The sequence below is a fragment of the Marmota monax genome, unplaced genomic scaffold (genome assembly GCF_021218885.2).
Source record: "Marmota monax isolate L192 unplaced genomic scaffold, Marmota_monax_Labrador192_F-V1.1 WCK01_AAM20220418_F8-fsc00044, whole genome shotgun sequence".
Taxonomy (NCBI): Eukaryota; Metazoa; Chordata; class Mammalia; order Rodentia; family Sciuridae; genus Marmota; species Marmota monax.
The window spans coordinates 13,420,991-13,437,740 of NW_026695198.1; the positions used below are offsets into that span (position 1 = coordinate 13,420,991).

The following is a 16,750-nucleotide window of genomic DNA, read 5'->3' on the forward strand; positions in this document are numbered from 1 at the left end:
TGGCCAATTCATCATAAAGTGGAACCTCCAAAACTGTGAGCCAAAATAAATCGTTTTATAAGTGGATTATCTCAGGTATTTTGTAATAATGAAGGAAAACTAACACATTAATGTTAACAATACTTAAGTCACATAAATTCATAAATGAGTTAAATTTTAAAATGTTAGAATTGATTTTTAAAGTAATCTAACTAGACATTGTTTTGAAGAAATGTGTCTGATATATGTGAATATAGAAATTTTGAAAAATTAGAGAATGGAAAAACATATACTACATAAACACCAATCAAAAGAAAACTGTCATAATAATGTCACTTAATGTGTAATTTAATGAGAACTAATTGTAAGGGATAAGGAAGAATATTTCATAATGATCAATGTTCCAATTAATTGTGAAGGTATACTTCTAAATTTGTATAAGGCTAATAACATAACTTCAAATTTTAAAAAAACACAAATTAACGTAAATACAAAGAAAGATAGTCAAATGCATAATCACAATAAAAGGTTTTAACATTCATCTCTTGGTGATGAATAGAACAATACTCCCCAAAATATTCAGTAAGCAAATGGAATACTTAACACAATCAGCCAAGTCCACATCATAGATATATAAAGAAAACTATACCCAACAACAGAATATAAGTTGCTTTTTGTTTGTTTGCTTGTTTCAAGAATCAGGTGCTTCAAAACAATTGTCCAAAACTAGTCATAAACTGATTATCAAGGAAGTCTTAACACACTTCAGATAATTTAAACCATGTAGGCAGAGCTTGTTCTACCAACAAAATAAATGCAGGATGGAAGGCAGGGGAAATGAACTAGAGAAAACATTTAAACTTTAAGCCCAAATATCAGAAATGAAGAAAGAGAATCAGATAGGCAAGCATCTGTCTTAAGCTACTATTTCCCTGCCCAATATACTTTGTTTTCAAAACCGAGCTCTCTGCCACATTGGGTTCAGGTTCGTGGTTTATAACCCAATGAAACGTCCAAGACCTCTGCTTATATGTAGGTTTTGCCAATAAGGAGCCCCACCTAAGATAGAAGGAATGGAAAAGGGTAAATTCCAGATATTTGTTCTGCTGGGTTCCTTCCCTCATCTTAATCTGCTTTGTCTCAGTTATACTGTTATATTAGGTGCATGTACAAATAAGTAACAAAAAATCCCACCATTATGTGTGCAATTATAATGCACCAATAAAAAAATGTGACAAATATCTAGTTTGTCTCTCAGTTGAAGGTTAATGATGAAGTTTGTTAGACAAATTGTCTCAAACATGACCCCATTTTTTTCTGCCTTCTATGTGTCTTTAATATATTAGCTGGTAAAAATAGTATTATACTTCCTCAACAATATCTATAAAAGTCTTGTATTTGATTTGATTCATAAAAGCATATTCTGTAGTACCTAAGCAATAAATTTTTCCCAAGAGACTGTGAGAAGTTCAAAACTGGCAAGAACTAGTATAGGTCCTCAAGAATATTTTAAGTTAAAAGATAAACATATATGAACCAATTTCAAGTTTGAAGACAGAAAATTTCATTCTTAATTGTGAAGTTTCAATACATATGGTTTTAAATGAGAAAAATGGCTTCATAAAGCTGAGCGAAATTGATTTGTAATGGAGTCAAAGAGAATGTTTCCACTAGATTGCAACTAATTTCTAATCAGAAATTAGAGTCAGTGCCACTGCAGATCCACTGAAGATGTTATCAATGATTTTGAAGAAAACAATTGTCAGTTGACAGAACAAACTGTTCATGAACTACCAAATAAAATTCTCTACATAGAAATGTTTTTAATCCATGTTCATAAGCAACACAAAACACATTATTATAAACAATTAGAAAACCAAAAACATTTCAACACTATTTTTAAAATTCTGAAAAAGGATATACATGCAAAAAGTACCAAAAAAAAGTGTAATTCGGTTAAAAAGAAAAGTAAATATCCATTATCAGCCATTTGGGTTGAGAAATAGAACACTGCCAATCCTAGAAGCTCCTTCTCCCACTTACCAATATCTGCAAAATTATAACCACTATCTTTTATAGGTAAGTATCTCCTTGCTTTTCTGTATATTGTAACAAGATTTCAATAATTATTTAAGCATTTTAATTTATATTTTCCTAGTCTAAGTGGAAGTTTTGGTCTCATTCATAAAAGGGGAAAATTTTTAAATATTTCATTACATATGATACTTGCTATAGGACTTTTGTAAATAGATTTTAAGATTAATAAATTCTTATGTTCCAAACCCACTGAGTTTTTAAAATCATGAATAGATGTCAACTTTTATCAAATAATTTTATGCATTATTGATATCATTTTTCTTACTTATCATATTACTCTGGTTAATTCCACTGATCATTTTTAAAAAATTAATCAAATATAGCATTTCTGCAATAAAAGCAACATTTTCAGGTATTATCCTTTATATATGGGTAGAATCTGAGTACCAATTTGTTTAGGATTTTTATGTCTATGTTCACAAATCAGTTGGCTTATTTTCCATGTTGTTTTCTTTTTTTCTTTTTTTTTTTTTTTTTTTTTTGTAATGCCTTTGTTATCGCAACCCTCACAAAGTGATGTGGGTAATGTTTCTCTAGAAGTTGATTCTCTGGAAATTTTTGTTTAACATGGAAATTATTTTCATACGTTAGAAGATTTCAGTGGTAGAGCCATATGGTCCTGAAATGTTTTTCATGTGAAATTATTTGAAATATTGTTTTAGTTGTAGATGGACACAATATCTTATTTTATTTATTTATTTTTATCTGGTGCTGAGGATCAAACCCAGCACCTCATATGTGTGAGGCAAGCACTCAGTCACTGAGCCACAATCCTAGCACTCATGTGAAGATTTTTAATCATGGATTTAATTTTCTAAAAGTTATATGACTATTCAGATTTTCTATTTCCTCTTATGTCAGTTTTGGCAAACTGTATTTTTTCATAGAGTTGTTCATTTTATTTGAATTTTCAAGTTTAACCTAACAAGCTTAAGATATTTATTGTAAGTATTTATAAAGATGAATTAGCAAAAAGATAATCCTCCCAGTTTCATTTAAAATAATTTTAAATATCAGTATGAGCCACAAAAGGGTAAAGTCATCAAATCATGGTATACACAGATAATAAAATGCTATGCACTTATTTTTTTCACAACATATTATAAAGTAATATTTTAACAATGTGGAAAATATTTAAACTATAATGTTAAAGCCTTATTATGAAACTCAATATAGAATATATATCCTCAAACATTATTATATAGATGATCCTGTGTATGTGTGTATGTGTGTGTGTGTGTGTGTGTAGGTGTGCACATGCCTATGAGAGAGAAAGAGGGTGTATGATAATTCTTTAAAAAATAAAAATAAAATAGCAAAATGAACAATTTTTGAGTGATGAAATTATGGGCATTTTCTACTTGTTACTTATTATTTTTCTGATTTTATAACATGTCTCCTCCAAATCAAAAAACCATCACTCCTCTTTCCATTACACAAATTTTGACTCTTCATACTAGTTTAGGCAACATGACAAGGTGAATTGAAAAATGTTGGGCAGCTAGAGGGAGATAATGTTGGCTAACAGGGAAGACCCACTACTTGAATCAGACTGAGGAGCCACAACCTTCTACCTGAGCAGTGGAGAAATGGAGAAGTGAGTGCACAGGAGAAGCAAACTGCATTGAGGAGACTGGCAAGTGGTACGAACCAAGGCAAACTGTCCTGTGCTCATCACCAAAGCCTGCTGCTCAGCTCACACTAAGTGTTGTTATGAGGAAATGCAAACCTGGTATTACTGTATCTTTTGTTTTGCAAAGAGAATATTATCTGATTTTTTTAAACTTGGTATTTCCCAATTTGTTAATATTAAATTTATTTTCATGTCTAAAATATTGATCTAACCAAACTAAGCATGTCTGCTGATACATCCAGCATCTTGCCTTTAAATAGTGCTATACAGAAATGAATAATCCCTTAGTGTCCTTTCAAAATGCAGCCTTAGTTAGGAAGTTAAGCCCAGATGTAGACTTTTAACAAAAGCAGAAATCTATTTCAAACCACCACCTTTTTTTTTCCCCAAGAATTACAACTAAATCTACAGGGAAATCTATACTAGGAGAAAAAAATGTATAAACACTGCTTCATTGCCAATTTCTTAAATATTCCTCCTCTGAATGCATACTTACTTTTCAGTTAAAGAAATCAAATCCAAATTCTTAATTTTGGGCCTGTAATATGAATACAGAATCCAAAACCAAGCCAACCAGAGTAGAAAGCAGAGTGTGCTAACTTCTACAGAATTTCCTGTATTTCTGAACTCTGGTCAAATAACTTGCTAAAGAGGTATGAAAAGTTGATGCCATTCTTTGGGCTTTAGTCTCCTCACTTTTAAAATTAAAAGGTTTGGAAGATGTTGCCCATCTTTGAAATGGTGTGAGTCTGTGAGACTACATATGTGGTGAGAAAACAGTTACATCCCTTCATAGAAAGTCAACGTATACCTTAGGACTTCAGATAAGGGCTCAATCTTTGTTTTTGTGGTACTGGGGATTTTACCTAGGACTTCCCACATGTTCCAGACTGACTTCTCTCTAATCTTCTGAATCTGATGTCTCTTTCAAACAATACAACTGCCATGTTCTCTGGGCTATCAAGAATAATGATGCTCTTCCTGTCTTTGTAGGTTTTCCCATGCTATTATTCTTGCTACTTTTGGCTTTTCCCTACTCATCCCTACTTTCTTCATCAAAGTTCCTCCAACATGATAGCTCCTTAAAAAATAGTATGACTAAGAAAATAGTATGACTAGCCTGGTGCTATGGTGCACACCTGTAATCCCAGCTACACAGGAGGCTGAGGTCAGCGGAACATAAATTCTAGGTCATTTCTGGGCAGCTCAGCAAGACCCTGTCTCAAAATAAAAATTTAAAAAGGTCTGGGGATATAGCTCAATGGTAGAGTGCTTGCCTAACATGAGCAAGGCCCTCGATTCAATCTTACGTACCCCACACATGTACACACACACACAAAATAGTATGATGGTTGCTTCAGGTATTTATGAAATTCTTTGTGACTTGATAACAAAAAGAGATGATATATTACTTCATAACTCCCATGCTACGGAGTGCAGCACATGGTAGCCAATACTTGTGTTGTGGGAATAACTAAGCTGACCTTTCAATAATACATACATTACATATATATACATTTTTAGATTCACAAATATAATTGTTCTAAGGAAATAATCTGACCAATAGTGCATATGGGGTATATGTTGGATAGTCTTAACTAAATTTCTGATTTGGGACAATTTTTCCAAGTTCATTTAATTTGTGACGGTGAAGTAGGTGAATGCTGCAAAAAGAGCCAAAGGAAATCATGAAACTTTTTGGCTGATATGTTTTTTTTTCAATGACTGAAGATAAACACACAAAAAAATCCGTAGAGATAAACAATTCAGATTTACTTGCAACTATCCAATACATTCTTCTCATTTGTGAAAGATACGCTCCATATGACCTAAAGCTGCCCCCAAATTATATTCATCCAGGGCCAAGAAAATGAACTAAAATTTCTTTCATTTTATTGTTTTATTTTTAAATTTCAAGCCACACCTAGAACAAATATAAGACTATTCCAAGACAAAGTGTTTAGTGAAAGGATTAAAAACATGTGCTACTTATTTATATCTTTGATTTCTTTAAAAACAAAAACAAAAAAAAAATTGGACCATACATCTTCCATTTTCAGTGTTAAAGAATTCAACTGTGTATAATACTCTAATCCAAAGTAAAATTGCATTGCAAAATAAAATTTAAGCTGTCTTATTCAAGCACAGCCTATCCAATGCTCTCTATGAAATTTTCTGACAACTGTTACACATGACAAAGAAGTTTAATAAACAAAGCAGGGACTCTGAAGCATGTAATCCTACATATTGCTGAGCAACATGACACATTTTTCCATTAAATTTAGTAATAGTTTATTTGATGAGATTAAACTTTACACATTATTAAATGTTATCCTTTAAATTATTGAGGGCCTTAGGAATCAATTGAACCTTTTATAATATCAGAGTTTTATCACAATCATGGGAACTATGTCAATGCAAGAATACCCATGAATGATTCACAGGTATTTGCCCTCTAGAAATTACAAACATTTATTTGTAACCAAAATAATTCTCAATAATTGGTATTACAATAGAAAATTGCAATTTGTCATTGGATTAGCTTACTTTTAATAGATAATTAAGAGTAATTATGTTGATAGACATTTATTGGTTAAAAATCAATCCTGAAGCATTTATGATAATTACAGATATTAAACTGCAAATGTCTGATATATCTAATTTAGAGGGTTCATTGTCTTCTATGCTTTAGATGCTTTAGAATTTTCTAAAGTTCATAGAAAATTGACATTAAAAAAATGGGCTTAAAGTAGAATCAAGATTTCTTTTGAGCTTCCAAAAGAACCCACTACAGTTTGCTTTATGGTTTTGTCATTTTGACTTTGAGAGTGCATCTTTGTAGTCATCTTGGTGTTGTTTTATTCTATTGCTATTATTCTATTCTTTGTTGCTTCCAGTGCATGTCTTTTCTCTACAAATATGTGTATTGGAGGGTAACCAAGCTGACCAAATGATGTGATATGTATAGCCTGGGATATGTATAGCCAAATCCTTATTTCTGATACAATAATCCTAATACTATTAAAATCCAGAGAGGTCCAAGTCTCCTGAGGCTCTGAGTCCTGCCCGAGCTAATTAGCCATGAACTCATTTTCATATTTATTCTATACGGTCCACTGCTCCCCTTTATATTTTTTAATAACACATCAGTGCCTTAGTTTGGAGCTAGGGACATAATCAGCAGTGATACCTTAACACCACTATCACATGCATACCTTAAATATAAATCCTAGAAGACTACCTGGGAAGAAATTATCTGAGATTAGGTTAAAAGAAGAAAGATTTTTCTTCAAGATGAAAAGCCACGTCATAGTCTGCAGACAACTGCATCCTGTGGCTCCAGTTATGCCCCACACCTTTCTGCTCCCAAGAGACATGGCATAAACTGTGTCACTCCTTGGAATAGGAGTGGGGATGGCCATGATTGGGGATGGTGCAATGGGGGTAATAGTATTAGGTCTAATTAGAAGACCTTGGTTCTAGTTCTGCCTCTGCTGTTCACTAGGTGGCATGAACAAGCATACAGTCTCTTGGAACCTCAATTGCCCCATAGTTAATTAATGGAGAGAAATAAGATTGAGAGATTAGACTAGTTTAGCACAGTTTAAAGGTTCAGATCACTTATTCTTCCAGAACTTGAGATTCTGTCAACCATAGATATTCTGAAAGTAGAAGTTAACCTTATTCTGCAAAGAGCTCAAATAAATATGCAAAAACATTAGGCTACGCATAGTCAAGCAGATCTTGCTACTATGTATAGGACTACTAGGTGATTTTATTGCATGAATATTTTAGAAGAGTCTCAATAGCATTTCCTCAAGTTCAACAATGGCTAAGATGCTGATTATACTTGACCTGTTCGTTTAAAATTATACAGTTGCTTTGTTCCTCTTGAAAAGCTGTCATTTTATCAATGTCAATGTCTTATATGAGAGTCCTTCGAATATAGGAATATGTAGAATTTCCTTAAACTTACTTTACCACAATTATTTTTAATAGATTTTCATGCAACTAGGACTGAGAAGTGGATACTGTCTGGTTCTAATACCCCATTATGAAAATTTCACACTCGCTCTCCTTCTCAGTCAAAAAGGAAACCAGGCTGACAAATAAAGAAAATAAGAAAAGAGAAGCATCTATGGAATGTTGGTGTAGGGGCTTCTGAAAACCTCCTAATAAAAGCAAACAGAAGCCAGGCACGGTGATGCACCCCTGTAATCCCAAAGACTCAGGAGGCTGAGGTAGGAGGACCAAGTTGAAGTGGTCCTTGAACCACCAAGTTTGAGACCAGCCTCAGAAACTCCTGTCTGAAAATTAAAAAAAAAAAAAAAAATTAAAAGGACTGAGTGATGAAGTGTATTTGATTTTCATTACAAAAATAATTGAAATACTTGCAAGAATCATCAAAGATGTCTGGGCACTGTGACGCACGCCTGTGATCCCAGTGGTTTGGGAGTCTGAGACAGGAGGATTTTGAGTTCAAAGTCAGCCTCAGCAAAAAGCAAGGCACTAAACAACTCTGTGAGACCCCTCTCTAAATAAAATACAAAATGGGGCTAGGAATGTGGCTTAGTGGTCAAGTGCCTCTGAGTTCAATCTCTAATACAACCCCCCCCCCCAAAAAAAAGAATCATCAAAAATTACTTTTTTATAATCCTGGAAATTAACTAAAGGTTTAGTATAAGCCATAGAACATTAAGTTAAGAAAAACAGCTGAATCTCAACGCCAACATTGTGTTGTATAGAGTTTTAACTTGACCTATATCAGTACACTTTTCTCCGGCTCTGAAAAACATGCCCTCACAGTAACAGTAACTGTGATCAAAACAGCCTACATTCACTTCAGAAAACAGAATAGATTTGGGGTTCCCAAATGCTATATCCTCCAAGAATTGTCACTATGGAAAATACCTGGATAGGGGCTGGGGTTGTGGCTCAGTGGTAGAGCGATCGCCTTGCACATGTGAGACCTGGGTTCGATCCTCAGCACCACATAAAAATAAATAAGTGAAATAAAGGTATTGTTTCCAACTATAACTAAAAAATAAATATTTTTAAAAAAGAAAATACCTGGATAATCCTCATTTATTGAGCTTTTCTTTATTTCACTTGAATTAAGGTTCCCTCTGGAAGAAAATCTGCCTCTAGGACTTTCAAAAACATCCAGGGGCAGTGGTTTTGCATAACAGCTACTTGATAAAATAATACTAGTTGAGGCAAATAAAAGGCTTACAAAAAATAAAATAAAAACATAGAAGTAAAACCTGCTAAATGAGATGTCCACAGGAAACTACAAAGGTGTGCAGTGCTATGTGTTTGCTAAAAAACACTTGATACAGATCTGTCTCTCACTTCTGCTTGACTTAAAGCTCTTTGGAAGCTGAGTTGAAAACTGATAGAATGTCAGTGGCATGCCATAAGATCTTGTCTGATCATAAACTGACCACTAAGCTACTGAGCAGAGGCTTCAAGTGGCTATATATAGCAAATAACATAGTAATAAAAATAATAAGTGACATATTGCAAAATAAGAACATATGGCCCAGAAACAGGAATAAAGCAGTCAATCAAAATATTTTAAGGTAACCCAGTTGATGGACTTACTAGACAAGATTTTAATCAACTACTATAAATATATTCAAAGAAATCATGTCAAAAAAAGTATGAGAATGAAGTCTTGCCAAGTGGAAACCATCAATAAAGAGGGGCAGTCACTTGCCCAACAGTCTATGGGCAGAGGATTGCCTGGCAGTCTTCAAAGGCATTCAGTCTCCACTGATGAGAACAGTCCTTAAGCCTAACTTTACTCTTTTCATATACATCCTACAACTGTTTCTGGTTGTTTCAAACATTTTTCTCTCCTGACTATATCCAACATTTTTGTAAAGTGAACATTAAAATAAATAATGTTAGTTATGCTTCTCTATTTGAAAATTAAAACCTTTCATTAATTCTGCAAGCATTTCAGTCATCATCTTTCATCATTGCATGTCTTTCTAGTTTCTTTTGGAGTTTGGATTTATATGGCTTACAAATGTATACTTACATATACATATATACTTGCACATACATATACAAGCATATATGATGTATTTATTATATGTATAATCTGTATATATGTTTATGTATACTTATTTACATATATAAATACTGTAAGCTATATATGTTTATATGCATGTATATGTGACATTTATGTATGTCTATATCTCATATATTGCTTAACCTGATGCTCAAAGTTTCTTTTTGTTCTTTTTTTTTTTTTGTACTAGAGATAAAACCCATGTCCTTGCATAAGTTAAGCAAGTGATCTACCACTGAGCTATACCCCCAACCATCTTTATTATTTTTATTTTGAGACAGGGTCTTGCTAAGTGGCCCACACCAAACTTGAACTTGCAACCCTCCTGCCTCAGCCTCCCAAGTATCTGGGGTTAGGTGTGTACCAATGTGCCTGGCTTCTTTATTTTTTACACATTTTTCATTTGTCTAATTCACTCTTCACAGTTGTAAAGAACTATTTAACACATTGATTCAATTTTTAATGTTATGATTTTTTTAGTCTGAATGTTTTAAATTCTTTTAAATATGTCTTTTTTCTCACTTTCTAGTTCTTTCAGTATGTATTTTTCATTCTCTTTTAGATATTTAAGTATTTCAAACATTCTTTTAATGCAATCTCTTTCAGATTGACCTATTTCTTTCCATTCTGAACGTGGTAATTCTATTGCTCCTAGCATCCACAGACTCTCCCTGGTGTTACTACAATTTTTCATACAGTTTGTAAATCTTGGATGAGAGCTTACCTTCAGCAAAAGTTGACTAAAATCTGTGAGATGTGAGTGCCCCAGTTTTGCCTTTATATACAAAAGGGATCCTATGAATTTGAATGGTGATGGCCAATTGTTTCTATAAATTAGGTTCCTACCAACATAGGGAGTTTACCTTTAAACCCAACAACTGAAGTACAGACCTAAGAGTTTATTTTCTCATACAGAACTGTATATTTCATCCAAAGTCCAGTACAGATAGCAATCTTCCTCACTTTTTCCACAGCTGAGGACTACAGATATTTTCCTTCCCTTTCCATGCCTGAGGCAGCCCGAAGGGTGCAGGCTTCGCACAGTATTGTATACACTGACGCAGACCCAGCAGCAAATCATCTGTTATGATAAACATTACAACTTCAGGCCTCCAATTTGAAGTCTTAATGTATCTTGACATCATTAGCTTCTACATGCCATTCCAACTCTTGTTTCTTGATTTAGGGCATCTGTGTTGATTTGATGGTTTGGTTTGCTTTTCATTTTCTGTTTATTCCCATTCATTTTTAGCTGGGTTATCCATAATTTTAAAAAATGGAAAATGAAGTTAGAGGATGCTGGCTGAATGGTGTCTAGATGTCTTCTGTTTTTTTGACTTGGTAAGCATCGAAGGAGGATCTGTCCTTCAATTTTCCTCCACACTTATTCCTCCAAATTTCAGTCTTCTTTCTTCTCCCACTCCATATTTTATATACTAACTTAATTAATGGGTGAGGAAGAGGCCTACAGAAAGAAGATCCAAAGTCGAACAGCACTGTGGAGTTCATTTCTTTAAAAAAACTTCCTGACTCATTGAACCTTCCCTCCCAGTGGTTCTCAATCTTAGAAAAAGCAAAGATCATCTGAGGAATTACTCAAAATGCAGAAATCAGAGTTCCATATACTTAAGCTCTTTGTCAATAGGTCTGAAGTACAGTCTAAGAATATGGAGAACCTGAGTAGATCCTAACATCCTTATTTTTATTAATTTAGTGACTTTAGACTATAATGTGGGAGATTAAAAACAAATTAAAAACACCCTAGACACCAGTTTAATTTAATTAATCAGTTTAATTTATACAGTTATAATTTATACTTTTCCACTAAAAGCAAAAAAAAAATCTACTTAAGTGTTCTGCTTAACTCATTTATAAGAAAAGTTTATGAAGTTTCCCACTTAATTGCTTCTGATATCATTTCTTAAAAAGTGTTCTTTTGTAATATTTATTTGAGATCAATCTTGTTTTAAAATGGTGCAATAAGAAATATGCACCACTGAAAACAACTGACATTATTTGGAAACTTCCTGCCATGATAATTTTGTCTCAGGAGAAAATGGAGAAATCTATAAAATTACTTAGGCATTATTTACAGAAAGCTGAGTCAAGAAACAGGTGTTACTGTTGGAATGATGAACTTCTCCTCTTCTTGACTCATAAATTTCTAGTATATGAGCCTATAAATTCTATATTAGATGCTGGGTTCACATCGATTTATGTCATTTATTTCCTTTCACTGGGAAAATAGAGGTAGATTATGTACATGGATCTTTCTAGCTGTTTCACAAACTATAGGCTTTGAGAGCAAGTGGAGATATCAGTGCTTCAGTGGATCCAACTTGCACATGTCCCAGCACTTGGCTGTTGGAAGTTATTCTTGAAAAATATTTGCATCTGTGCAAAGAGCCTGGCTACAATGCTAGCTAGCATTCCATTTCCAGATGGCTATGATTACCACCTAATTATTTTAAACCCTGATTTTATTTCAAACAGTTTACCATTGTCAAGGGTCAGTGCCCAGTATGATATTGCTGAGATCAAATCTTTTTGGTTCTAGGTCCCTGGTTACAAGAGTTCAGGAATGGTCTTCCTTAGAATGATTGATAAACCATTCAACAAAATCCATGGATAAAATAATGAATCCAATATTAAAATTATAATAAAACCATAAATAATTTTATAACAATTATTTAAAGTCACAGTTGTTTGCTTTAAATTTCCAACTGTCCTGATAAGTAGGAAAGCACCAAAGAAATCTATTCATTTTCTTAAATTTTTTTTTTAAAGAGAGAAAGAGATAATTTTTTTAATATTTACTTTTTAGTTTTCGGTGGACACAACATCTTTTTATTTTATTTTTATGTAGTGCTGAGGATTGAACCCAGCACCCCGCCCATGCCAGGCGAGCATGCTACTGCTTGAGCCACATCCCCAGCCCTCTATTCATTTTTTAACTCATTTATTTACTCACTGATTAATTTAACTGATACTTATTGAGGGTTTATTATGAATCCCTTTAAGATCAAGAAAACAAATGGACTCTCTGAAATAATCGGCACCTAGTGGAAGAGGAGAAAATGACATTTATTCTCAAAATCTTATGAAGATATGCAGAAAGGCAGGATGTATCAAATAACAAAGACTGAAGAAAGTTCTGAGTATTTTTGTATCTTTTATATTATTAGGCTGTTTTCTGGGGTTAATGCTTATTGTAGACACATGGATTTGGAATAAAGGAAATAAATTGAAATCTGGAACTGGATAGAATGTACTATTCTGATAAATTCTTTTTTTTTTTTTTTTGGTGGGGGCTGCAGGGAGTACCAGTGATGGAATTCAGGGGCACTCAACCATTGAGCCACATCCCCAACCCTATTTTGAATTTTATTTGGAGACACTGCCTCACTTTTGCTGAGGCTGACTTTGAATTTGCAATCTCCCTGCCTCAGCCTCCAGAGCCGCTGGGATTACAGGTGTATACCATCATGCCTGGCTTGACAAATACTTTTCTATATTAAGTTCTAGTTAATTAGATACAGCACATATATAATTAAGATAGTGTATATGTGTGTGTGTGTATTTAGTGTGTGTGTATGTGTGTGTGTATATATATTTAATGTTTAGACAACAGAAATACAGATGCCTAAATTTTTCTTATTTTTTTAATACAACATTTATAAAAAGCCTCAAAAGAATTTAGTGAAAATTACTGAACACAAATTCTAGAGTAAGAGCTTTGTATATTTAAATATATGTAAGATGGTGTGTGTATGCGGGGGTTGCATATGTGTTTGAGTTTTTTTTTTTTTTTCATAAAAGTTCTGGACCACTATTATTTTTTTTCAGATTTGTAGATTCTCTTCTTTGTACCACAAATCATTTGATTCTAGACCATTTTACTTAGAATTTCTTGCTTTAGACCTTCCAATGTATTCTTTTTTACTTTTCCACTTGTTTAAAGTGAAATCCACTTTCAGAGTCTTCAAAAATCTGTTGTATATTGAAGGTGTTTTTTCCCCCTCCAGTAGAATCTATAAAATGTCATCATGGTTTTCACCATATTTCCAAGGACACAGGTGGAGTGACACAGGGGCCCTCTGCCTCCTCAAATCTAAGCATCCTGTCACTTTGCTCCTCTCCTTCCTGTGCTCCCTCTCTCCACATACACCTATGGCTATGGAAGTGGAATAGGGTGTTCTTAATGCCTTTAAGCCTGTGAGAGTGGTTTCCTGCTAGGACCCCAGGATATGGAATCCTGATGTTACCTGTATATCACATTAGCTATCTCTAGTGGATGTGGCTCAGGAGAGTTATTAATTAACTTCACACTGGCTATGATGAGGGCCATTATCATATACCTGAAACATAGTTATTTCTCTCTGCAATCTACAATTGGTTTTAAAAGTTTTATATATGCTACTATTTAAAAGTTTGTGCTATTTCTATATAATCCAAACACAAACCTCTCAACAAAATGTCTGAACCCAGATGTCTGTTACTAATCCCCTGCAGAGCTTGACAGGGGCCTTGTCACAGTATAGGGATCCTTGTCTTGATATAATAACCCAGAAACTTAAATCAAGAATCATATATTCTATTTGTCTTAAATTATATATTATGCCAGGCATAGTGGTACATGCCTGTAATCTCAGTGATTCAGGAGGCTAAAGCTGGAGGTTCACAAGTTTGAAGCCAACCTCAACAACTTAGTGAGACTCTGTCTCAAAATAAAAAAACATAAAGGGCTGGGGATGTAGCTCTGTGTTTAAGCACCTCTGGATTCATTCTCTGGTATCACAAAAGAAATCTATGATAATTTATTTTATGGACTTAGTTTATATATATTTATATATTCATAAATTTGTAATTATAAATTTAATATAAATTTATTCATTTAACCAACCAAGATAATTTTATATAAATAATAAATGGATCCTAACATTCTTTAAGCTCCTTAAATAATAGCAAGTTGTCACTGATATAATTCTACAATATCGATAGAAGATTCACATTTTAACAGAGCATTTCATGCTAGTCTTCAAGAAGAATAATTTTTTTTTTGAAAGTTAGTTTGTGGACCTTTATATCATAATTAGGATGTCACTGAATCAAATTTATGAACCTGAAGTGTAGTTTATTTTAAAATGTTCTCTATAATCAAGTTTCACATTTTTTTGCAGAAGTTGTTTAATGCTATGAAAATTAAATACCTTTATTGTGGGTTTCTTCTTGGTAAATGCAGTTTGTCAATAAACAGCAGTGTCTACTCACGTTTGTCTTGTTCTGCCTCGACGCCTTCACTCTCTGTGTCACTTGGCAATAGCCATGGTTGATGAAGTACCTGTAGTTGCTTTAAAGATTCATCCTGCAAGAAAACAAATTATTTTTGGTGAGACTCTAGACTGATATCAGGAGCACCAGTATGGGTGAACAACTCTGCTTTTATAAACTGCATCTTCAAAAACCCTAAGAAGCACTCCTCTATGTTAGAGATGAGCTGGAAGTTTAAATTTGTTTTCATGTCATAGACATGAGTCACAAAACTACCTTTGTTTACATTTTCCTTTTAATAAGATTTACAATGTTAACAAGAAGAAATATCTAGACTATTTTCCTGTTAATATTTCTATAGCAATGTTGACACTCATTCTTGGAAATATGAATTTTATGGAATACAAAATTGCATAAAATGTGCCTCTTTCCAAACATCATTTCAATTTCTTTTAATCAGAAAACAGATTGGTAGGACTTGGGGAACAACACTTCACTCAACTTTGCCCTTCAGTATTCCTTCATTGTCTCCTTCCTCTTTTTTTAGCTTTTTTTTCTGTTTTAGTCTTGAATTCTTAGGCTCAAGTGATCCTCCTGCCTCAACCACCCAAGCTGCTGGAAGTAAAAGTGCACACCGCTATATCCAGATTCTACTCATGATTTTTGTAAAAATGTTCCCTGTATCCTTCCTTACTGCTTTCTTTCCTTTCAGTCACTAACTGAAAGTCACCATTTCCCATGTTATTTTTTGTTGTTCTTGGTACTGGTGTCATTTGTGGTCCTGAGGACTAAACTGAGCCTCAGGCATGGTGCACAAATGCTCTACCATTGAGCTATGTCCCCATCCCAACCATCTCCCATTTTGACTGTAGTAATAACCATCTGTGAAAAATTTTATGGCCAATTTTTGTAATCTCTCTAATTTTTCTTACTGTTTTCCTCTGACTTCAGTGTTTTTAGAAGCCTGTATGTTATCATTAGCTTGCTCATAATCTTTCAAAGGTTCTCTCATTGTTCCCAGAGTCTAACTCAAGGCCTATCAGGATCCATACCCGTTAGCCTGATCTCCAACCCACATATACCACTCCACTGTAGTTAACAGGTAGCATCAATTTTGTCATATCCTACTATCTAACAGGGTGTTTTACACTGCAGTTCCTTATCTCTCTCCAACATTAACACTCTTCCTCCAAGGCTCCAGTGTCACCTCTGCTAGAAGGCTTTCCAGTACTCCAAAGCCAGGATGCTCTTCCATTCCTTCAAGTGTTTAAGGTACTCATATCACAATGAGTCTACAGTAATCATACTCTCAATAACCCACTGTCTCCATAGTAGCCTAGAAGGTCCTTGAAGGCATGGGTAAATATTTCCCCTATGCATTTCCTCCATCTATTATAGTACCTGCCACAAAACAGGGACTGAGTAACAGAATTTTATATCTATGTTCTTTCTAAAAACATCATCCCAGTCTGATGATGAGGAAAAATATCCAACAAATATCAACGGAAGGACAAAAACAAAATATATGACCAGTACTAGTCAAAATACTTGACTAGCCGAAAGTCAAAATTTCTAGAGTCATGAAACACAAGAGAAGCCTGAGAAAGGGTCACAATCAAGAAGGACCTAAGGAGATAGAACTAGAGAATCCAATGTGGTATCCTGGATGGAATCTGGAACAGAAAAAAAGG

General features: G+C 33.8%; 1 protein-coding gene across 1 annotated transcript in view; it reads right to left on the minus strand.

Moving 5' to 3' along the window:
* The window catches only part of CUNH8orf34 (chromosome unknown C8orf34 homolog), a 404,315-nt gene that overhangs the window by 11,498 nt on the left and 376,067 nt on the right, over nt 1–16,750 (minus strand). The window contains 1 exon segment of the mRNA XM_046428478.2: nt 15,060–15,153. Coding sequence (XP_046284434.2) covers nt 15,060–15,153 — 94 coding nt within the window.